This window comes from Microcebus murinus, chromosome 16 (assembly GCF_040939455.1).
Source record: "Microcebus murinus isolate Inina chromosome 16, M.murinus_Inina_mat1.0, whole genome shotgun sequence".
In the NCBI taxonomy this organism is placed as follows: domain Eukaryota; kingdom Metazoa; phylum Chordata; class Mammalia; order Primates; family Cheirogaleidae; genus Microcebus; species Microcebus murinus.
Window position 1 is genome coordinate 63,206,957 of NC_134119.1, and position 22,523 is coordinate 63,229,479.

General features: G+C 53.7%; 1 protein-coding gene across 3 annotated transcripts in view; it reads right to left on the reverse strand.

Moving 5' to 3' along the window:
- Nucleotides 1-7,659: 7,659 nt before the first annotated feature.
- Nucleotides 7,660-22,523, reverse strand: part of LOC105869393 (cell adhesion molecule CEACAM6-like) — a 40,718-nt gene continuing 25,854 nt past the window's right edge. Inside the window, exons 1-10 of one of the 3 annotated variants that reach the window (XM_075993133.1) lie at nt 20,020-20,330; nt 18,681-19,040; nt 14,808-15,086; nt 13,868-14,122; nt 12,185-12,469; nt 10,311-10,431; nt 9,361-9,413; nt 8,981-9,012; nt 8,459-8,500; nt 7,660-8,181 (exon numbers count right to left, since the gene is read on the reverse strand). In XM_075993133.1, coding sequence (XP_075849248.1) covers nt 8,116-8,181; nt 8,459-8,500; nt 8,981-9,012; nt 9,361-9,413; nt 10,311-10,431; nt 12,185-12,469; nt 13,868-14,122; nt 14,808-15,086; nt 18,681-19,040; nt 20,020-20,083 — 1,557 coding nt within the window. In that variant the 5' untranslated portion in view covers nt 20,084-20,330 and the 3' untranslated portion in view covers nt 7,660-8,115. Of the gene's footprint in view, nt 8,182-8,458; nt 8,501-8,980; nt 9,013-9,360; nt 9,414-10,310; nt 10,432-11,531; nt 11,612-12,184; nt 12,470-13,867; nt 14,123-14,807; nt 15,087-18,680; nt 19,041-20,019; nt 20,331-22,523 lie in introns of those variants that run through there. The other 2 variants (XM_075993135.1, XM_075993132.1) reach the window with 2 other exon arrangements.

Sequence of the window (22,523 nt, forward strand, 5' to 3'; positions counted from 1 at the left end):
CCCAGCACTGGCCTCTGCTGTGTCCTGGCCTTGGGTCTGTCAGTGCCACACAGAGCCCCTGGGGTCAGACCGGGGGTTTATTTCTCTTTGCAACACAGAAACCCAGCTGGGGCTTGGGTCTTCCCCTGTTCTCTAGTGCTCTGGGGAGGAGGGTGACGGCTGGCAGGCTGGTAGCTTTTTTATATCCAGAGTCACCATCCTGTCCGCTGACCCAGGGACAGAGCCCCAGGTGCAGGAGTGTCAGGAGGAGCTGCACTCCTGGGTGTGGAGGAGGCAGTGTTCTGGGCAGAGAGGACTGTGGTGCAGGGATGTGGGGGGCCTCTGGGGATCTACTGTCCTTGGTGGAGGGCCTCAGGACGCCCCTTCCTCTCCATGTCTGATGGCTGAGACTTGGCTCAGGGCCTGTCCATGTTCTCCCTGACTGTCCTGGGTGGCCTCTGCCCTCTATCCAGCTGACCCTCCTGTGGTCACCCCACCTTCCCCATGGGGGGTGCCAGGAGTGAGTAGGGAACTGCCTAAGGACCCCTGGCAGAGCAGGGACCTCAGAAGCCCCTGGAAGGATCCAGCAGGACACAGCAGGCATGGGGAAGTACCAGAAGGGTCTACTGGAGCAGGGGATGGAAATCAGACTCCATCTCCACATCCTCAGCCAAAGCTAGATTTTTCCATGGGGGAATTAATTCCCTCAGTGTTTCGGTGTCCCAATGTCGCCCCCTGGAGGAAAAGACATGTAAGGGCTGCCGCAGAGAGGCTGAGCAGCCTCCCAATGGTGAGAGCTGGCCCTGACTCTCTGGGCAGGGGTGGGCTCTGACCCCTGGTGAGAGTGCAGGGTCAGGTCAGCCGGGTCCCATTCACTGTGTCCCCAGGCTGCCCACCTGCATCCAGTGCAGGGTGCAGGGGGCAACGTCCACTCAGCTGAGGGCTTGGATACAATAATATGGCAGAGGGACGGTGAATTCTCTCTTTGTCTGTCTGTCTGTGTGTCTGTCTGTCTGTCTCTCTCTCTCCCTGTGGAGCTGGGACACTTTCTTCTCCTGCCCTTGGATATTAGAACTCCAGGTTCTCAGGCCTGAGGGTCACACCATCGCCTCCCTGGTCCTGAGGCTTTTGGACTTGGCCTGAGCCGTGCTTCCGACTTCCCTGGCTCCCCAGCTTGTCCTGGGTCGGCTTTGCCTCCATATTCACATAAGCCAATTCCCCTAATACATCCCCTCTCATATCTGTAACTGTTTCTGTTTCTGTAATTATATTTGTAGCTTAGTGTTTCTTATTTCTGGAGAACCTGACTGATACAGGTGCGAAGATAAGTTAATGAGGGAAGAGTAATGTTTTCAAGTAAATGGTGCTGCAACAATTGGATAACCACCTGCAAAAGCATGAAGTTCTGGAATCTACTTCTCACCATATTCAACAATTAACTCAGAACAGATCAGTGAGTTAAATATAAGAACTAAACCCATAAAAAACTCTTAGAAGAAAACATGAGGGTAAATCTTCATGACCTCAGGTGTGTCAATGGATTCTTAGATATGACACAAAAGTATGAACAATGAAAGGGAAAATAGATAAACTGGGCTTTATCAAGATGAAAGCCTTTTGTGCATCAAAGGATATTATCAAGAATGTGAAATGACCGTCCAAAGAAGGAGAGAAAAAATTTGCAAATCATAGATATCATAAGGCTTTCATGTTTAGAACATATGTAGAATTGCTACCACTCAACAACATAAAGAAAAACAACCCAATTTAAAAAAATGGGCAAAGGACTTAAGTAGACATTTCTCCAGAGAAGATATGCAAATAGTCAGGAAGCACAGGGAAAGACTCTCAACATCATTAATCATTAGACAAATGCAAATCAAAATCACAATGACGGCTGAGCACGGTGGCAAGGTGGCTCACGCCTGTAATCCTAGCTCTCTGGGAGGCCGAGGTAGGCGGATCGCTCAAGGTCAGGAGTTCCAAACCAGCCTGAGCAAGAGTGAGATCCAGTCTCTACTAAAAATAGAAATAAATTAATTTGCCAACTAAAACTATATAGAAATATTAGCTGAGCATGGTGGCACATGCCTGTAGTCCCAGCTCCTCGGGAGGCTGAGGCAGGAGGATCGCTTGAGCCCAGGAGTTTGAGGTTGCTGTGAGCTAGGCTGAGGCCATGGCACTCTAGCTTGGGCAACAGAGTGAGACTCTGTCTCAAAAAAAAAAAAAAAAATCACAATGAGCTACCATATCATGCCTATAATAATGGCTATAATTCTTTTAAAATGTTAAATAACAACTGTTGGCATTATGTGGAGAATTTAAAATCCTCATGCATCGCTGGTGGGAATATATGAATAAAATAGCGCAGCCAATATGGGAAACCGTTTAGCTGTCCCTGGAAAAGCTAAACATGGAGTGATCTTATGAAGCAGCAATTTCACTCCTAGATATATACACAAAGAATTAAAGACTGGGACTCAAACGGATACTTGCATGGGAATGTTCATTGCATCATTATTCACAATAAGTCAGATGTGGAAACAACCCAATTGCACATCAGCAGATGAAGGGGTAAGTGAATAGAATATAAACAGAAAACGGAATGTTAATCAGCTATAAAAGGAACGAAGCTCTGACACATGCTATTAATCTACATGGAGTAGTAAGAAAATAAGCCAGAAACAAAATGACATATGTTGTATGATTCTATTTGTATGAAATATCAAGAACAGGCAACTTCATAGAGACAGAACATAGATTACAAATTATCAGGGTCTAGGGGCAGGAGGAATGGGGGAGTTATGATTGAATGACTGTAGAGTTTCTACTTGAGGTGATGAAAATTTTCTGAAAACAAATAGTGCCGATGGTCATGTAACATTGTAAATATAGTTAATTTCATTTAATTTGTACACTTAAAAATGGTTAAAATGATAGATTTTATGTTAGATATATATTACCACAGTTAACAAAAAGTCTTGATGTAAAAAATCCACCATGTGAAACACACCCACCCTGGTGAGAATAGTCCTCATTAAACTCACTTGCAGAACCCTGGACATCTGAGTAGAAAAATCCAAGGATTTAGGGACACGAGATTGACCATTCAACTGTAGGTCACAAAGTAGACTGAGTTGATCTGGCTGCTGTGGGCGGTGCCGAGGGAGGTCAGGCCCCCGGAGACTCTGGGCTGTGGGTGACTTTGCCGCCCTCTGGTGGACAGTGAGGAAAATGTAGAAGGAAAAGTATGACAAGCAATTTTTATTAAAAAAAAATCATCCTTTATACATTTTTCATGTGTCTAAACAAAATTGCAATGCTACATCACATTCCATATCTGAAAGAAATTTCAGAGTCTTTCCTTCTTTTATTGTTTTTGGAGACAGGATCTTGCTGTGTCACCCAGCCTAGAGTGCAGTGGCATCATCATAGCTCACTGCAACCTCAAACTCCTGGGCTAAAGGGTTCCTTGCGACCCGCCTCAGCCTCCTGAACAGCAGGGATAACAGGCATGTCCACCACCACATCCAGCCTCACAGCCTTTCCTGATCCTAGTCTTCCTGAACAGGGTTACACTAAACTCAGATTTGCACAGTCTGATGCCTTGTTGCTTCGTTTATTTCAGTGCACCTTTTTTCTTTTCTTTTCCCTTTCCTTTCCTTTCCTTTCCTTTCCTTTCCTTTCCTTTCCTTTCCTTTCCTTTCCTTTCCTTTCCTTTCCTTTCCTTTCCTTTCCTTTCCTTTTCTTTTCTTTCCTTTTCTTCCTTTCGTCTTGCTTTGTTGCCCAGGCTAGAGTGAGTGCCGTGGCATCAGCCTAGCTCACAGCAACCTCAAACTCCTGGGCTCAAGCAATCGTCCTGCCTCAGCCTCCCGTGTAGCTGGGACTACAGGCATGCGCCACCATGCCCGGCTAAGTTTTTCTATATATATTAGTTGGCCAATTGATTTCTTTCTATTTATAGTAGAAATGGGGTCTCACTCTTGCTCAGGCTGGTTTTGAACTCCTGACCTCGAGCAATCCGCCTGCCTCGGCCTCCCAGAGTGCTAGAATTACAGGCGTGAACCACCGCGCCCGGCCTCTTTCTTTCTTTCTTTTTTGAAAGAGTCTTGCTGTGTTGCCTGGGCTAGAGTGCCATGGCATCACTCTAACTCACAGCAACCTCAACCTCCTGCATTGAAGCAATTATCCTGCCTTAGCCTCCGGAGTAGTTGGGACTACAGGCGCACGCCACCACGCATGGCTAATTGTTTCTATTTTTAGTAGACACTGGGTCTTGCTCTTGCCCAGGCTGGTCTCCAACTCCTGACCTTAAGCGATTCCCGGCCTTGACCTCCCCAGAGTGCTAGGGTTATAGGAGTGAGCCACCATGCTGGACCCACATTTCTTGTAATTACTTTTAAATCGGGCCACAGCCATTGGCATGCATGAGGTCTGCCAACGCTTATCTCCGGAATAAGCTAAGTGGGGATGTTGAGAACTCAGGGCACAATTATCACTGGGGCAGGATGCTTTGCGGCCAACGAGTACCCAGGGGCACCTGCAGGGTGGGGGTGGGGATTGGGTCCTGCAGACAGTGGGAGCAATAGACAGTTCCATCAGGAAAGAGGCACAGTGACCATGTCAGGGCTCAGGACCTTTTGGGGCCTGCACCAGGCAAAGATCAGGGTTCGGATTAGTGCTCTGGCCACTGACCCCTGGGCAGACATGGACAATGGCCTCTTTCTGCAGGGCAGCGCCTGGCCACCTTAGGACCCCCTGGATCTTCCTGGGGCACAGAGAGTTCAAGGGTGACATGGGCATGAGGCCTTTCCCTGCAGTGGCACCTTGGCCATGTTCTTCTGGCTCAGAGGGTGGCCGTCATGTTCCCATCACATCACCTAAGGGGCTCTTTGCTCTGAGGGTATCAGAGGGGACTCAGCAGTGCGGGGGTAGGATGGAGGTCTGGGCTCTGAGCCCTGAGGATGTCACACTCTTCCTGGGTCATTTCTAATGGCTTCATCTGTTGTTTGAGAAATCACATAGGAAAGCATGTTTGCTGTAAATTCCAGCAATACGAACATGTGCAATACGGTGTCTAGACCCCGAACTCCGCCTCTGCCCCAGCTCAGTTTCCAGGGTGTGAGCAGTGTTTGCAGCTGGTGTGAATCCTCCTACACTTCCTCATTTGTCCCACTCATAGTTTTTGTAGCCAAACATTATTGAATTATATTATTGCTTTGTAACATTATTTTATAAAAACATGCTTCATTAGTACATGAGGATTTGCTCCAATCATGTGTTTCACTGGTCCCCACTATTCCACTGCATGGCTACACTCTGATGCTCTGCCCACATGCCTCTGCGGGCTTGAGGCTGCTTCTCCCTGGTGGCACTGACAGGCCATGCTGCAGTGACCATCCTCGTGGGTGTCTCTCCCGTGCGCAGTGTGGATCCTGGATCTCACTCATTCCACATGCTTTTATGGGACACCCTGTGCCAGGCTGGGGGCTGGTCGCTGGCTTGAGCAGAGGCAGCACAGGCGCAGTCCTGCCTTCTCAGAGTCCCAGCTCGGGGAGGCTCTCAGAAGTGGACAGTGGTCAACAGCAGTCTGCAGGAGTTTATAAGAATGTCCAACTCCCTTCTCCTCTCCTTTCTGGGAATAATTCTTTGGGTGGAAAGCTCCCATGTCCCTGTGTCCACCCTCTGTCTGACACTCATCCTTTCAGGAAGAGCTATTGGCCACACCCCTGGTGTAGACCAGATGCCAAGGCCCCTGAGACGCCCTGAGCAGCTCCTTCTGCTGGTCCCTCTGGGGGTCTCGGTCCCACATGTGACCTGAGCCCAGCTGACCCCTGCAGAACCTGTGATTACACCCAAGGCCCACACTGAGCAGTGGGTGATCCAGGAGGGGCTGTCACCTCCATGGGCAGAGGCGGGGAAGATGGAGGGGCGCAGGTGGCTGGTGACTTTGGCAGGTGGACGGCTAGGTCTGGGCTCACAGGAGAGAGGGAAGGGAGAGCGTCCCAGGCAGTGACAGAAAGGCTGGAACCTGCCTCCATGGAGCAAGAGCAGCAAGGAGCTGATCCAGGCTGCAGCTGGGGAGGGAAGACGTGGGGAGTGGAGTTAGGGGGTATAGGCTGGGATTGGACTTGGGGGCTGGACAGCAGCAGAGGTGAGTTCTGTGTGCCTGTCCCTGTCATGGATGTGAGGAGGGGTGGGCTGTGGTGGTGCCTGGGTAGGTGGGTTTCCGGGTGCCTGCTGTTCCCCACATCTCCCCCATGCAGACAGTCAGCATAGACTGAGTGGTTGGGGGACGGGGCTGGTGGTCTGAGGCAGCCTGTGGTGCCCACTGACCCTGGGGAGGGAGGGAGGGGGTGGATGAGGACACCCCTGCACATGGAAGCCTCAAGTGTGCGGAGCCACAGGTGTCCCACCTGGGGAGGCTCCCTGGACTCCTGCCTTGGGTAGCGTGTGTGGACTGGGTGGTTGTCATTGTTCTGAAGTTTGCGTGACGTGGACACGGGTGTCCAGGGACCCAGAGCACAAGGCCCTGGTGAGGGGAGGGTTGGATGGGGCTGAGCAGGTTCACGTGGGCAGAGTGGGAAGGACTGGGGAGACGGAGCCTCAACCCCACCCATCAGAGCTGTGGCTGTGTCCAGGAGAGGTGACGAGTATGACCCAGGACAGAGATACTGAGTGTGAGGACAGGGCCCAGAGGACCCTGGTGGCTGCTCAGATGCAGGGTGTGAGGCAAGGCCCTGACCCAGCCAGGTCACAGGGGCACCCCACCCCTGAGCACCCAGGTGACCTCACACTGACCTTCCTCAGTGCTGTGTGTGACCAGTAGGCACACTGGATCATCTGGACTGAGTCCCTGGAAGGTAGGGCTGGGTCTATAGGACCTAAGTTTGCTCCATGGGTGTGACATGGGCAGGAATGAATAAATTGGGGGTGACAATGCTCAGCCCGGAGCAGCTGCCAGTGTAGCGTGGGGGCCCAGCTCAGCTCAGCTTCCTGGGGCTCAGCGGGGGTCGGGGAGCAGGACACTTTGCTCAGGGGCTGCTCCTGGCCGGGTGATGGGTGAGGTTCCAAGGTCAGGCACGGGGGCTCAGAAATTAATCATGGAATGTCCCCAGTGTGTCGTAGGTAGAGACAGTCACCTGAGTCTCTGGGCTAGGGAGACACTCCATGAGGCCAGCATGGGCTCTCAGCCTCTTGGAGGTCACACTCTGGGTGCAAAAATCAGCCCTGCAGGGAGTGGCAATGGATGTGCCAACAGTCATACATCCTGACACGTGCAAAGGGGTCAAAATATACAAATCAGAGAAATTAAAGGATCAGATTCTCCCTCCCTGAGTATTTCTCAGGTAGAATAGAATGGCTGGCTTTTCCTGCAGTCCCCACCCCCAACACACACACACACACACACACACACACACACACACACACACACACACACACACACACAGCTGCTTGACCCTGCTGCAGCCCCTGGGAAGTCAAGTCCCAGAGTCACTGTCCGTGGTCCTGAGGAGCAGAGACTGCAGAGGGGCCTGTGAGGTAGGATTTTCCAGTTACATCTGTGCTGAGTCAGTCTCTCTCTCTCTCTCTCCCCCTCTCTCTCTCTCTCTCTCTCTCTCTCTCTCTCTCTCTCTCTCTCTCTCTCATCTCTGTTTTTCCCACCCTCCCTCTCTCAAAACAGAACTATGGCTTACAGTCTTTTCATTTAAAAACACTGATCATTATTACCAGAGAAGGTGAGAGGTATGGGGGAACATCAGGAGACCGGGAGAGTATTGTGGTCTAACCAGTATGCAGGTGACTCCAATATAATGACAGGCCAGGTCTCCAGGATGGGGACAGACACACAGAACTCACCTCTGCTTCCATCCAGCCCCCAAGGTCAAGCCCAGCCTATTCTCCCTGACTCGCCACTCCACCCGACTTCCCTCCCCAGCTGCAGCCTTGGGTGAGCTCCTTGCTGTTCTTGCTGCATGAAGGAAGGTGCTAGGAGGGACCCCGATCTGCAGCCCAAGTACTCAGAGTCTGCCCAGGGCTCAGCTGATTTTCTGGCTCAGGCTCCATGAACTGCCCCCTCCAAAGGGTTGGGGACTTAGGGGACTCTCAGCCCACAGGAGCAGTTCCTGGAGGAAGCTAAGAAGCCACATCTGCTCTAGGGTTGATGCGGCAGTACACGTGTGTGTCGGGGCGCAGCAATTCCTGCAGAGAGAAAGAAGAGGCCTCTGACCCCTGCAGGCTTCTCAGAGCAAAGAGTGGCGTCTCCCAGCTCTGGGCCCAGCGGGCTGCTGTGTGGCTGGACCCGGCTGTGCTCAGGGGACTCTTGCTCCCAGCCCCCCCCCCCCCGCTCTGCTCACCACCCCTTGTTCCTGTTTCCACTGCAGTTTCCTGAGTCTCGAAGCTCAGCCAGGTGTGGGGTGGGGACAGATCCTGAGTCCCCTGGGGCCTGTGGGACCAGAACATGGAGGGCCACACTCACCTCATAGGTGTGGCTGGCTGTCCTGGGGTCAGGTTGGGGGACCTGGGTAGGGATAGAGAGCCACATCAGGGGACAGGGACAGAGGGTCAGGGAGGCCCTGGGGCTGAGCCTGGAAGGTCTTGTCTCTGACCATCCAGGACTTACGTTCTGAGTCTACTGTGGGTCATTTCCTCTCAGGAGAGACCAGCTCTGCGTCCTCAGCTCAGCCCCCCTGCCTGGACACCACAGCCCAGTCCCGGCCCTGTGCCCTCCCTGCACCCTTGTTAACCCGGGACCCTGAGGGACACTCCCAGCACCCGCTCTGCTCCTGCTGGACTCTGGGGTGTCCTCAGGGGGGGATCACGGCAGTGTGTGGGTGTTCCTGGACCTGAGGACAGGCCCTGCTCCTGGCCAGGGCAGGCCTAACCTTGTCCTGGCCATTCTGGGGTAGGGAGGGTCTTGCTAGGGGTTGACAGTCCCCTTGCCCTGAGCCTACACAGCTGGGGACCCCTTAAGAAGGGGCTGGGAAGGGGCTGGGCTTACCGAGGGCATGTGGCGGTTGGAGGCAGTAGGGCCTGGGGGCAGAGACAGGAGTTAGCTCCAGGGTGAGGAGAGCCTGGGCCCCTCCGCCAGGAGGGCATGGGGTCCTTGCTCCCAGAGAATGGGGGAGAGAACGTCTCCCAGGGAGAGACCCTCTCACCACTGTAGGAGCCTTGTGAGCAAGTGAGGCTGAGGAGGTGACCCGTGACCCAGAGGCCACAGCTCGGGGCTGACCCAGCCAGTTGGGGTCCCCTGGGCTGATGTTCAGGAGACTCTTGCTTGGGGCCCAAGGAAGGGTGAGCCCCCAGGGAGTGAGTGGCAGGAGTAGACACTGTGGGGAAGGCCTTGGGCTCCAGCCACACCTGCGGGGGAAGGGCACTCACCGCTGGTGGACTTGGGGGGCTGCTGCTCCCTGAGGTCACGCTGGCCATTGGCCCTAGGAAAGGTCAGGCTTATTTGTGAGGGTGCAGGGTTAAATTCAGAACTTTAGAGTTAGAACAGGGGACAGGGAGGAGACCTCATTTCCAGGGAGAGGCGTGGAGATTTCCTTTCCCCATCAGCTCCGTGGCGGGGGCAGGAGAGGGAGCTGAGTTAAGGCCTTAAGAGCCACATGTGTCCTGGCCCAGAGGGAAGGACCCTGAGGCGGATGTGGGCCAGAGGAGGGCTGCACTGAGGGGAGGGTCCCGGCCCTGCAGGGAAAGCCCGGCCAGCCGCGTCGCAGGACACTGGGGAAGACACAGGACTCTTAGATCCTCCCTGAAATCGCTGTCCCTGCTGTGGCCAGACGCTTGGCTCAGGCCAAAATATACTGACATGTGACCAAGCCTTGGCGCCTCTCTCCACCCACCTGGCAAGAGACATGAGGACACTGCAGGACGTGGAGCCACGTCTCTGTGGCCACCAGTCACTGCCGTCAGCATCTGGGGCCGCTGGCCCCAGTCTGTCCAGGCTCTCCCTCTCTCCACTGTGGGACCCTGGCCAAGACCCCCTCAGCCCCTGAGCCTGTAAATCGCCCCCTTCTGTGGGCGGATTGCAATGGACGGCAGGGGGCTCGGGACACTGAGAACTTACCCAGGCAGCACTGCAGGGAGCTGTGAGGGAACCAGGACACACTCAGGGCCTGTCCTCTACTGTGCCTCACTCCCAGAGGACCACGCTGCTGAGGACACAGCCCAAGCCGCAGCTGGCGAGGGAGGGGCCGGATGGAACGAGAGGGAAGAACCTCTGGGGTTCGGGAGGCCTGGGAGAGCCGGGCCCAGAACACAGGACGGGGTCTCATTTCTCTTGCCTGGCTCAGCTGGGGACAGGACGAGGAAGTGGGAAGCCCTGGTACCTTCTAGTCCTTCTGAGGAACAGGACACACCCCAGGGCAGCCACCAGAGCCACAAAGGCCAGGACCCCGATCACGATGCCAGCGATGGCCCCCACGGGGACACCCGGGGCGTTTTCTTTTGCTGAAAGGAGAAGAAACGGGATGAGCCCCAAGTCTGCTCCTGGGGAGACCACAAGGGGCCCTGAGGGATGGGATGTGGTTAGGGAAGAAGGAAATGCCACCATGTCCCTGTGCCCCTTGTGGTGTTGTCACCATAACCGACTCCCCTGCTCTCCGTGGTGGCATCATCTTCAGTCTCTCAGGTGACGCCCTGGACTTGCTCTGACTCTACCTTCTCCTCACGCAGCCTGGACCTCGCCCTGCCCTGGTGCCCTTAATGCCACTGTCCTCCAAGTCACGCCTCTCCCTGTTTCCCCTTTCCATCGTGTGACAGTGTTCGCGGCAGGCCCTTCCCAGCCAGGGCGGTGCTCATCCGTGGCCATGACGGCCATTGGCTGTTTGCAGTAGCCTTCTGGTGCCAGGCACAGGGGGAAACAACTCTGACCCTCCTCTGATCCTGCCCTCACCGTAGCGAGGGGTGTGTGATATTGTGAAGTATGTTTTTGGCCTTCAACTGTGATTCCTGCCTGAGGACTTCTAAAAAGCAATGTATTTCGTGTGCTGATGACTGCCTGTGGGGTGCAGCCCCTGGGCAGCTTCTGGATGGGGCTGGTCCCTGGAGAGACCAAGGCTGGGTTAGAGGGGTTGCACTCTCAGCTGCACCCCAGCCTGTGGGTGCGGAGGACACTGGACATCACCATGATCACCAATAGCCAATGGTTCAACCAATCATGCCTGAATAATGGCGCCTCCATGGAAACCCACAAGGCCTGGGCTCAGAGACCTTCCGATAGCTGAACCCATGGAGGTTGGTGGAGGGTGGCGCACCAGGGTGAACTCGGACGGTCCCCACACCTCGCCCGATGATCCTGTCATCTGTATTCTTTGTGATATCCTTCATAATAAACCGGTAGACACACGGATGTGCTCGCCTTAGGTCTGTGAGCTGCTCCAGCAAATTACTTGAGCTCCGACAGGGAGTCCTGGGAACCTCGCTGGAAGCTGGCTGGTCACATGTTCCCAAGGCCTGAACTCGGGCGAAGGGGGATTTATCTGGTGGGACTGAGCCCTCACCCATGGGATTCGCTGCTATCTGCAGGTACATAGCGGCAGAATCAGACTGAAGGGCACCCAGTGGAGTGTGTCGTGCAATCAGTTGCTTGTTTTGTGTGTGGGAACCTCCCACAGTTGCTCACAGAAGCCTGGTTGTGCTGAGGGTTTTTGTTGGGGAGTGAGAGCAGAGGAAAACACGGTTCGAGTCTTTCCAGACAGGGCGTCACCCCCAACGGCAGTTTAGATTCTGAGACTCAAAGTGCTTTAGTAAGTCACTGAAGGTCACAGAACTGCTAAGCCATGACACAAAACTTTAACCGACGTCTGCTCAGCTCAACAGCTAGTAACCACAGCGCTCATAAAAAGGGTGGCAACGACTGAGCACTCACTCTTTATGACCTTGTTTAGGACTTTAACCTCACTAATCTCTGAGTAACCATTGTCACTACCACCCTGAGATCCAGGTGTTGTGATACAGTTTTACAGTGAGGAAACCGGGACTCAAGAGTTTGGGTGTCTTGCACAAACAAGATCAAGGTCAAGGTAAAACACCTGGAACGCATCAGAACGAAGAGAATGACCAGGTGAGTCTAATCCCGGGATGGACCACGTTTCTCCATAGACTCTGGGAGAGTGTCCCCCTCCCTGTGGCTTGGATCATTTTACATCCCCCAGCAGTGAGATTAGGAAAGCAAGGAGTGGAGGGACCCAGAGTCACTCACGTTCCACGGTCAGCCTGAAGATGTCACTTCGGCAGTGACTGACTGGGTTGGAGACCTCACACTGATACTCCCCGGCATCCCCCCTCTCAACAGGGTTTATGCTGAGACTGATGTTGCCCTGGGACAGCTGCATCCTCTCTGTCACCTGCAGACTTTGGTTGTTGAAGATCCACCGGATGGAGATTCCAGTGTCATTTGTGAGGCAGGTCAGGACCACAGAGTCCTTGTCCTCCGTGACTGTGCTGCTGCTGGCGTGGATGGAGGGCTGTGCCACTGGCTGTGGCTCTGTGGATAAGCAGAGGACTGAGAGTGGCCTGGGCCGGGGCCATGCCCCTTCCTCAGAGGTCTCAGCCAGCTGTCAGGCCCCACAGGGAGCTGTGCAAAGGTGACCACACAGGGGACAGCTGTGACCCTCTGTAGAAGGTCAGGTGTCTTTGTTCAGGTGATGATCTGTAAGGAGTGGGCGGCACCTCCCCTCTGACCCCTGGCTGACCCCTGACTACCCCCCTGGACATCTCTGTGGCATCCGCTCCGGGACCCTTTCTCAGCGCACATGTCCTGCAGCCTCATCGTCAGGTGCGATGTTTCTCCCATTGACTGTGTGACCTTTTCCTAGAGCTCCTGGGATCAGGCCCCTTCCTAGTGCTGTCGCTCTACACACAAAAGAGGTGCTTTCTTCCACTAAATCATTTATTAGGAATGAAGAAGGCCCAGCCAGTCTTCATGACCTTGTATCTGAACAAGTTGCAACCTCAAGGATTTCTCAATCTGAAGGACTTTCACTTCCTGGTCTGTGGACGGGTGTTAATAAAAGGCTGAGACTCTTACATTCTCTACAGATAGAAACTTTTTGGAGCTGCCACTTCCCCCCTTGTAGAGACTCTGCGGGTGGATCTTTCTGTTTCTCCACGGGGGTGTCACTCGCTGTTCTCTGCAGTGGGTCCCAGGTGCTGTGTCCACAGCTTTATGTTTTTTGGTGACTTCAGAGCCAGGACACTCTCAGGAGTCTGCCCTGAGGTTCTCTCTCTTCCCATTTCCCTGCAGCTTCACTTGGGGAAGGCTCTGGCAGCAAAATGTAGCCAGACTCAGGCCAGGCCATCCGGACACCTTCTGCACATGGCCCGTCCCAGCCCGGATGGAGTCAGAGCAGGGCTGGTCACCAGGCCAGCCGGGAACAGAGCAGGGAGCAGAGCTCTGAGATGCTCATCCCTCCTCTGATGGCGTTTCATCTTCTCATTTGGGGGAAAATAATGTGAGCCTGTTTCGAAACCACCTATGTTCTTTTTAACTCAGGGAGAAGGTAAAAAAAAAAAAAAAAAAGCAAAGAATTTACAGACAGGGAAGTGTTAGTCAAAGGAAGAAGCCACTTGACTTTGAGGACCCTTTCTCTCCCTCTCTGTGAAGCCCTCCCCCTAGATGGGCTCTCTGGGGCTGAGGGGACACCACCACTACCCGCCCCGCCACCCCACATTCCAGGCTGGACCCAAGGTCAGGTGTGTGAAATCAGAAAAGCCAGGGGAGGAGACAGTCTGCAGAGATGCCGTGGGAGGGCTCAGGGGGAAGCTGGGACTCCTTTGTGCCCAGGACACAGGCTGGGAAAGAAAACTTCTTTATGGCTCTTCTCTGGACAGCAGACATAGTCCATGCCAAAACTCAATGCCAATCCTCCAGGGATTCACTTACCGGAAACTGTGATATTCTTGACAGTGGTGCTATTGCGGCCAGTTGCAAAGTTGTGGGCTACACAGGCATAGGATCCGCTATTATTCACAGTAACATTGGGGACGAAGAGCTCTTGTGTCGGTTGCTGGAGACGCCCATTGATAAGCCAGGAATACCGTGCAGGCGGGTTAGAGGCCGCGTGGCAGGAGAGGTGGAGGTTTGCACCTGGAGGGTAGTAGGAGTCTGGGGGGGAAATGGTGGGGACGTCGGGGCCATCTGGACAAAGAGAATAAAGCCACATGGGATGTCATCAGAGGAAAGGGGAAGCTCCTGGTCTGTAGAAGGGTCACAGTGTCCCTCTGAATCCTGTCACAATCTTGTTTAAAAAGTAACAAGCTGGCCAGCTGCGGCAGCTCACACCTGTAATCCCAGTGCTTTTAGAGGCTGAGGTGGGAGGCCAGGAGTTAGAGACCAGCCCAGGCATCACAGGGAGACCCTCTCTGTACAGAAAATTTAAAAACCTGACTGGGCTTGGTTGTGTGTGCCTATAGTCCTAGCTACTCAGGAGACTGAGGCAGGAGGATCACTTGATCCCAAGAGTTGGAGGTTACAGTGAGCTGTGATCGCTCCAGAGCACTCCAGCATGGGGAACAGAATGAGACCCTGTCTCTTGAAAAAAAAAATCCCAACCATAACCTGAGTCTGAGACATGGAGACACTGACCTGTTTCTCTCATCACAGGTTGTTGACCATGAGCATCTCAGGACAGGAGCGCCCCTCCCTCCTACTCTTGGTCAAGGCTGGGCCTGACCGGGTTTGCCTGGGGCAGGAATCTTGGCCAGCCTGGGTGTCCAGGGCTGAGGGTCTGTGTACTCGGACCCCACAGGGACTGAATGGCCTTGTCTCTGGCCATGTGGATTTGGGCTGCAGCCTGGGCGGTGGAGGAACAGAAAATACTCACAGATCACATTCAGGTTGACTGGGTCACTGCGGCTGCCACTCACTGGGTTCCTGTTTTCACACTGATAGGATCCTGTGTCATTCCTTGTGATATTGAGTAAAATGAGGGTCCTGTAGTCCAGGGACATCACCAGCCTGTCACTACCTTGGAGCCTCTGGCCGTCTTTCCACCACAGGTAGGTGGTGTCCTGAGTCTCAGGTTCACAGGTTAATGCTACGGAGTCCTCATCCTCCACGGGGCTGGAGCTGTTGCTTGTGATGGAGGGTTTGGGTAACTCCGCTGTGCAGATAACAGAGAGAAGGTGGCCCTGTGTGCTACCTTTGATTCCTCTAAAATCATCCCTCAATCAGGGTGGGCAACTCTCACCTCTCAGCCAACCCGAGTGATTAAAAGACCAAGGCAGGTGTGTGTGTCACGAGAGAGACACAGGACGATCTGAGGGTCAGAGAATGTGAGGCCACCTGCTCTGTGTCTGGGAGATGCACAGACTTTCTCACCTGAGCAGCAGCAGTGGGTGGTGGACAGACACAGGACCTGGAGCCAGAGTGCCCCTCCACCCCCACTGGCGCCTCTCCTGGTCCTTCCCTGACTGCCTGACTGACCCTGTGGTCCTCACCTGGAATGTGCGGGCATTAGGTCCCCTCTAGCTTCATAGTCCCACTTTGCCCCCCTAGGTGTGTTTCTCTGAAGCTGTCCTCAGTTATCCCAGAGATGGGTACTGAGGGGACTTCCCATTGTCCTTAGACCCTGTGGTTACTGGGCAGCCTGGCCTGGGACTGGGTGTTTGAGCACAAATAAGGCAGGGAGAGCAGGAGCCAGCCTGGAGAGCAGCTTAGCAGTCAGGCTGTGGGGCCACGGGTTGGGGCAGTGTCTCCCAGCTGCTTGATGGTGACTGACATGAGCCAGTGACTCCTAAAACATAGAGCAGAGTCCAAAGAATGATTGGGAAAAGACTGAGGGGACAGGTAGGAGCTGGTGGGTTTGGAGAAGAGCCATGTTCCCTGCCGTTGGTCCTTAATGTCCCTTCTCCCTCTGCATAGGGCATATGAGGACTCTGTGTGGATCATTCCAGAAATACACATGGACGTTTGCAAACACAGACCTGACTCGTGGAAAGGGGGGAGCACGAACATGCTGGAATCTGGCCTTATGGACTTCGTGTGTTGGGCAGATGGGTTAGGAATATGTGAAGTTAAGTTTCTCCCATATCTGAAAAGTATTATTAATACTGAGTATCTAGGACCAATTGCTGGGAGGAATATTTCTCTAGAGGGCACGATGAGGTCTTGGACCAAACTCTGAAGTCTAGCAGGTCACATTATGCTCAAAGGAAGATGCTGAAGTCGGTTTGGAATCAGTGACTCCCTGGGTAGAGAGAGACGCGTGAGCCCTGTTACGAGGACAGAACTGGTCAGAGGGAAGTGTGAGGTGTCTCAATAATAAAAACAGAAGAATGTTACCAAATTAGGAGAAGTGATATGTGTGATGGTAATAAATTTAGAAAGAGTTTCATGACCATCATTTCTGCTGACAGTTAGCCAAAATGGGGAGGAGCCCGACAAGGCATGGGAAATGTGTTCTTCCTTTTTCTTGACCTCTGGAAGCACAACTAGGGTTTGATCAAATTTGTCCACACTGGGCAGAGTCTAACTGAGATGCCCTGGCTTGTGCATGTCACCATCTGAGGGACCCCACCTTCTTGTAACCATGTCATCTGGAGGGACGCAGGTGCCTGTGGAGCAAGCTGTCACCCCTCAGACAGCACCTGCCTGGCCAGCTCCACCTGGGAAGGTCCCGGCAAGCACGGAGGACGTGAGCCCAGGCCAGGACGAGGCAGGAGTCAGGAGTCAGTGGGTAAAATGAGCCTGTGGCTTTGAGGGTTGTAGACCTGTCCTGCTCCTCTGACCCCTGGTCAGACAGTGTACAAAATACATGAATGAGTTGCCTGTTCTTGTCCTATGGCCTGCCCCATGTGTCAACCTCATAGAGAGAAAGAGCCCTGGGTGGGGACATAATGGAAGCCCCTTTTCCCCCAACCTGGGGACATTCGCTCACGATGCAGCCTGGCAGGGGCGGCTGCTCCCTTTGATTTCCATGGCTTTACTATTGCCTAGGAGGTGGGTCAGGCCACAGGGAGTGGGAAGAGACCAGCACAGGCAACTGTTGTTGGTGGAAGTGCCAGAGGAAAGCTTGCAGGTGGTGGAAGCTGTGCAGGGCAGGCGCAGTCCCGGCTGGAATGAAGGGGAAGGAAGATGAGGAACACGGAAGAGCAGAAAGAGCCAGACATGCCATGGCAGTGAGCATGGGGGTTCCAAGGACTTCAGAGTCCCCAGAACTAGGACCAGGGAGCCCTGAAACCCCCACAGCCGGGAAGCCCCTGAGTCACATGAGACAGTTCCTGGTGGCTTTAGGGGCAGGGGTCAGAGGGATGGAGCTTGGGTCTCAGCCCCTGAGAGGCAGGGAACAGGCAGAGTCAGAACCTCCTAGGATTCTGCATCCAGGATCCAGTCTCTGCAGAGGACATGGATCATTCATTCACTAATTCATTCATTCCCTCCCTCCTTCATCAGAGAACTACTGAGATTATGTCACATGTCAGACCCTGTGCTAGAGCAGGGTGTGAGTGGGGAGAGAGAAAGCCACGTCCTTTCCTGTACCTTCCGTGGCAGTGAAATGGACACACCAAGAAGCACCTGGTTTAGATTCCAGTGTGGGGTGTGTGTGGCTGAAGGGACCCTGGGCATTCCTGACACTGACTTTGCTTGTTGAGGCAGGTCATTTGGTTCTAGAGTGAAACTGACTAATTCTCCATCTGCTCCTCACTCCCTAGACCGGAACCTCCCCTCTGAGCTGCAGATGCAGCTGATCCCACCACTGGCGTTGGGGTCCCCGGATGCCTAATAAGGCCCTGGAGTTGAGGGAGGTTGAGGCTGTGGCTGCAGACAGGCCTCCTGTGACTCTGATCTTCAGTCATGTTCTGTGTGACCCTAATTCAATGATTCTGTTGCCCTGTGCCTCAGTTTCCACTCAGTAAAATAGGATACATGGTAAATGGTCTCTGGCTTATCTTGTCTGTGAATTAACCTTAAAATATTCACAATTACCTGACCTGAAGCTTCGTGCAGAGGAGCTGCCCAAATAAACAGCATCGATTGTTTTGCATCCATGAGAGCCTCCCGGCCTGATCCCTGGTGGACAGGAGCTTCCAGGAGTCTCCTCTGTCCTCAGATCCTCCCCTGAGTACACTGACTTTCCTGAGTTCTCTTAGGTCCCCCAGGGCAGTGAGCTGATGGCCTGAGGAGGCTGTCCATCTGTGCCATCCACACTGAGTCTCGGTGACTTTTGGGCATTGTGGTTGCCCAGAGGAGGCTGTGGGTTTCGGCCCTGGCTGGTGACGAGCTCCAGGAGCCATGGCCCTTGGACAGCTGGTAATTTGTGGCCCCCTGTCAGGAGGCCAAAACCCAGTCCTGGCCACGGGCTACAGGTCACCTGGACTCAGGAATCCTGGGCCTGAGCTTCTCTGTGAGGATCCCAGGGGGCCCCTCAGGCCAGGCCCTGACCAGGTCCTACAGGATCCTTGTCAGGGCCATGTCCATGGGGAGGGCACAGGGTGCTGAAGGGAGACTGATCCCCTGCTGAGTTGCCTGTCACACTGGTCCTTCCCCTGCAGGGAATGTCTGCAGGTCTGGACGCAGGAAAGGATTCTGATCTTCTGACGTTTGTCTCCCCCGTCTGTGTCCTGCACTAAGTGCCAAACCCCACCCTGGGACATGATGCAGAGGGGGAGGCAGGATCAGTCCAGGCCTGACAATCCCCGTGTGTGTGAAATAGAACTGACCCCCCAACACCCAGGGGTCACAGGGAAGCACTCACGAAACACGTGGAACTGTCCAGTTACTGCTTCATTTTGAAGATTTTTCCCTGTAACTTGTAGCATGTAGTACCCTGTGTCCTTCAGGGTGGCGTGCTGGAACAGCAGGGATCCGTTGGGGTAAACTGTCTCCCGACCACTGTATGCAGGCCCCGTGCTGATTGCTTGACTGACTGTTACATATGATATAATTTGATTGCTGCTGTCCACCCTGTCCCCTTTGTACCAGACATAGCCATAAGGATCCTGTGGCATATTGTGGACGAGTAGAAGAACGTTCTTTCCTTCCACAGCATTGAGCGGCACGGATTCCACAGAGAGTTGGGCAGCGGCAGGCGGGTCCCAGAAGGTTAAAAGTGAGACTAGGAGGGAGGAGAGAGAATCAATCCATATTGGGACCTTGGAATTGGGATGGAAAGATGGGCCCTGGGTCTGGAGCAGGTCTCTTCACCCTCAGCCTTGGGGTGTGTGTGTGTGTGTGTGTGTGTGTGTGTGTGTGTGTGTATGTGACCGTGTGAGTGTGAGTGTCTGTGAGTGCGTGTGTGAGTGTGTGAGTGTGAGCTCTGGGTCAAGGTCAGCAGTGTGACCACCATCACTCTGGCGCCTCCGGACTGGCCATGCCCCTGCTTGGAGTCCTCTTCCCAGGTGTCTGCACGGCTCACCCCCCACTGCCCTCAGATCCCTGCTCACACTCAGGGGCGTCCTTGGGAGGGACCTTCCCTGGACACCTCCTCTAGGGCCCCTGGGTCTTCCCTTCCTGACCTTTCCCTGCCTGTTCCCTCCGTGGCTCTTGTCCACAGCTGGCCTCACATTCGAGATCTGTCTGCTTGTCTGTCTTCCTTTCTCTAGGATGTGGGCTCCATGAGCTCAGGACGTGTCTGACCTTTGTTGTGTCCCAGAGCCTGGGACAGGTTGCGGACACCTGTGGGTGAGTGATTGAGCGTTCCCAGGGCCCACCATGTCTTGCTGTTTATTTTACAATGAACATAAAGATAATATCTGACACTGGTGGGTAAGGGCCATGTTTTGTGCCCCTCGTTATGTTTACTTGAAGTGTCACCCTGTTATAGTTCTGACCATTTTCCAATGTATTACCATTGTTGTCACCACTGTTGATGAACCTGGAGAACACAGAGCAATTGAGACTGTCCTGCCCCTTTCCAATTCCAGTTCAATGTGACTTCCCTGTTGTGACCTCCTTTTTTCCGTTGGTGTCCCCTCATCTCTTCAGGCTCCAGCAGAAGTCCTCTGACCCTCTCAGAGCCCCGTCCTTCCCAGGAGACCCCAGCCAGTGTCTGTGCTCCCTCCTCGCACGAATCCCCAGGGCATTGTCCCTCTCACCTGTGAGCAGGAGCCCCTGCCAGGGGACACGCCATCCGCCGGGAGAGCCCAAGGGGGGCCCCATGGTCCCTGCTGCCTGCTCTGTCCTCTGTGCAGAAGAGCTTCAGCTCCAGGAACGCTCCGAGCACGGCTGCTACGACGAGTCAGCTCTGCTGTCCTTCCTCCCTCTGCGCTGAGCCTCCTCCCAGGCTCAGAGCTTTGGCTGGTCATGTGTGTCAGGGGCGGGGTCTGTGCCCAGGGCACCTCCCTGTCCCCTCCCCTCTCAATCCTGCCTCCTTGTCCCTCCTCCTCCTTTCCCTCTCTCTGTGTTTTGCTTTTGCAGTCCACACTTTGAGAAGCAAGGCTGATTGGATCCTCTCTCCCCAGCACTGACCTGTGTCTTGGCTTTGGGTCTGTCAGCGCCACACAGAGAGCCCGTGGATCAGACCGGGGGTTTATTTCTCTTTGCAACACAGAAAGTCAGCTGGGCTCCAGGTCTTCTGGTTTTCCCTAGTGCGCTGGGGAGGAGGGTGACACCAGGCAGGCTGGTGGCAGGGAAGGCTCTGGGGCCTGAAAGGGCAGCTGATTCTATCTCCAGAGTCACTGTCCTATCCTGTGACCCAGAGACAGAGCCCCAGGTCTGGGAGTGTCAGGAGGGGCTGCAGCTCCTGGGTGTGTGGGGGGGCGGTGTCCCGGACAGAGAGGACTGTGGTGCAGGGAGGTGGGGGGCCTCTGGGGTCCACTGTCCTTGGGGGAGGGCTTCAGGGAGACCCTCCCTCTCTGTGTCTGGTGTCTGTGCCTTGGCTCAGGCCTGTCCATGTTCTCCCTGACTGTCCTGAGTGGTCTCTACCCTCTGTCCGGCTCACCTTCCTATGGTCACCCCACCTTCCCCATGGAGGGTGCCAGGAGTGAGTGCACAGGGACCCCTGGCAGAGCAGGGACCTCAGAGGCTCCTGGAAGGATCCAGCAGGACACAGCAGGCATGTGGGAAGTACCAGAAGGGTCTACTGGAGCAGGGGATGGAAATCAGACTCCATCTCCACCTCCTCAGCCAAAGCTAGATTTTTCCATGGGGGAATTAATTCCCTCAGTGTTTCGGTGTCCCGATGTCGCCCCCTGGAGGAAAAGACATGTAAGGGCTGCCGCAGAGAGGCTGAGCAGCCTCCCAATGGTGTGAGCTGGCCCTGACTCTCTGGGCGGGGGTGGGCGCTGACCCCTGGTGAGAGTGCAGGGTCAGGTCAGCCGGGTCCCATTCACTGTGTCCCCAGGCTGCCCACCTGCATCCAGTGCAGGGTGCAGGGGGCAACGTCCACTCAGCTGAGGGCTTGGATACAATAAAATGGCAGAGGGAAGGTGAATTCTCTCTGTGTCTGTTTGTCTGTGTGTCTGTCTTTCTCTCTCTCTCTCCCTGTGGAGCTGGGACACTTTCTTCTCCTGCCCTTGGATATTAGAACTCCAGGTTCTCAGGCCTGAGGGTCACGCCATCGCCTCCCTGGTCCTGAGGCTTTTGGACTTGGCCTGAGCCCTGCTTCCGACTTCCCTGGCTCCCCAGCTTGTCCTGGGTCGGCTTTGCCTCCATATTCACATAAGCCAATTCCCCTAATAAATCCCCTCTCATATCCGTAACTGTTTGTGTTTCTGTAATTATATTATATTAGTGTTTCTGTCTTTCTGGAGAACCTGACTAATACAGGTTGGAAGATAATAAGGGAAGAATAATGTTTTCAAGTAAATGGTGCTGCAACCACTGGATAACCACCTGCAAAAGCATGAGGTTCTGGAATCTACTTCTCACCATATTCAACAATTAACTCAGAACAGATCAGTGAGTTAAATATGAGAACTAAACCCATAAAAAACTCTGAGTAACATGAGGGTAAATCTTCATGACCTCAGGTGTGTCAATGGATTCTTAGATATGACACAAAAGTATGAACGACGAAAGGGAAAATAGATAAACTGGGCTTTATCAAGATGAAAGCCTTTTGTGCATCAAAGGATATTATCAACAATGTGAAAAGACCGTGCAAAGAATGAGAGAAAAAATTTGCAAATCATAGATATCATAAAGCTTTCATGTTTAGAACATATGAAGAACTGCACCCACTCAACAACATGAAAAAACAACCCAATTAAAAAAAATGGGCAAAGGACTTAAGTAGACATTTCTCCAGAGAAGATATGCAAATAGTCAAGAAGCACAGGGAAAGACTCTCAACATCATTAATCATTAGACAAATGCAAATCAAAATCACAATGACGGCCGAGCACGGTGGCAAGGTGGCTCATGCCTGTAATCCTAGCTCTCTGGGAGGCGGAGGTAGGCGGATAGCTCAAGGTCAGGAGTTCAAAACCAGCCTGAGCAAGAGTGAGACCCAGTCTCTACTAAAAATAGAAATAAATTAATTTGCCAACTAAAACTATATAGAAAATATTAGCCGAGCATGGTGGCACATGCCTGTAGTCCCAGCTCCTCGGGAGGCTGAGGCAGGAGGATTGCTTGAGCCCAGGAGTTTGAGGTTGCT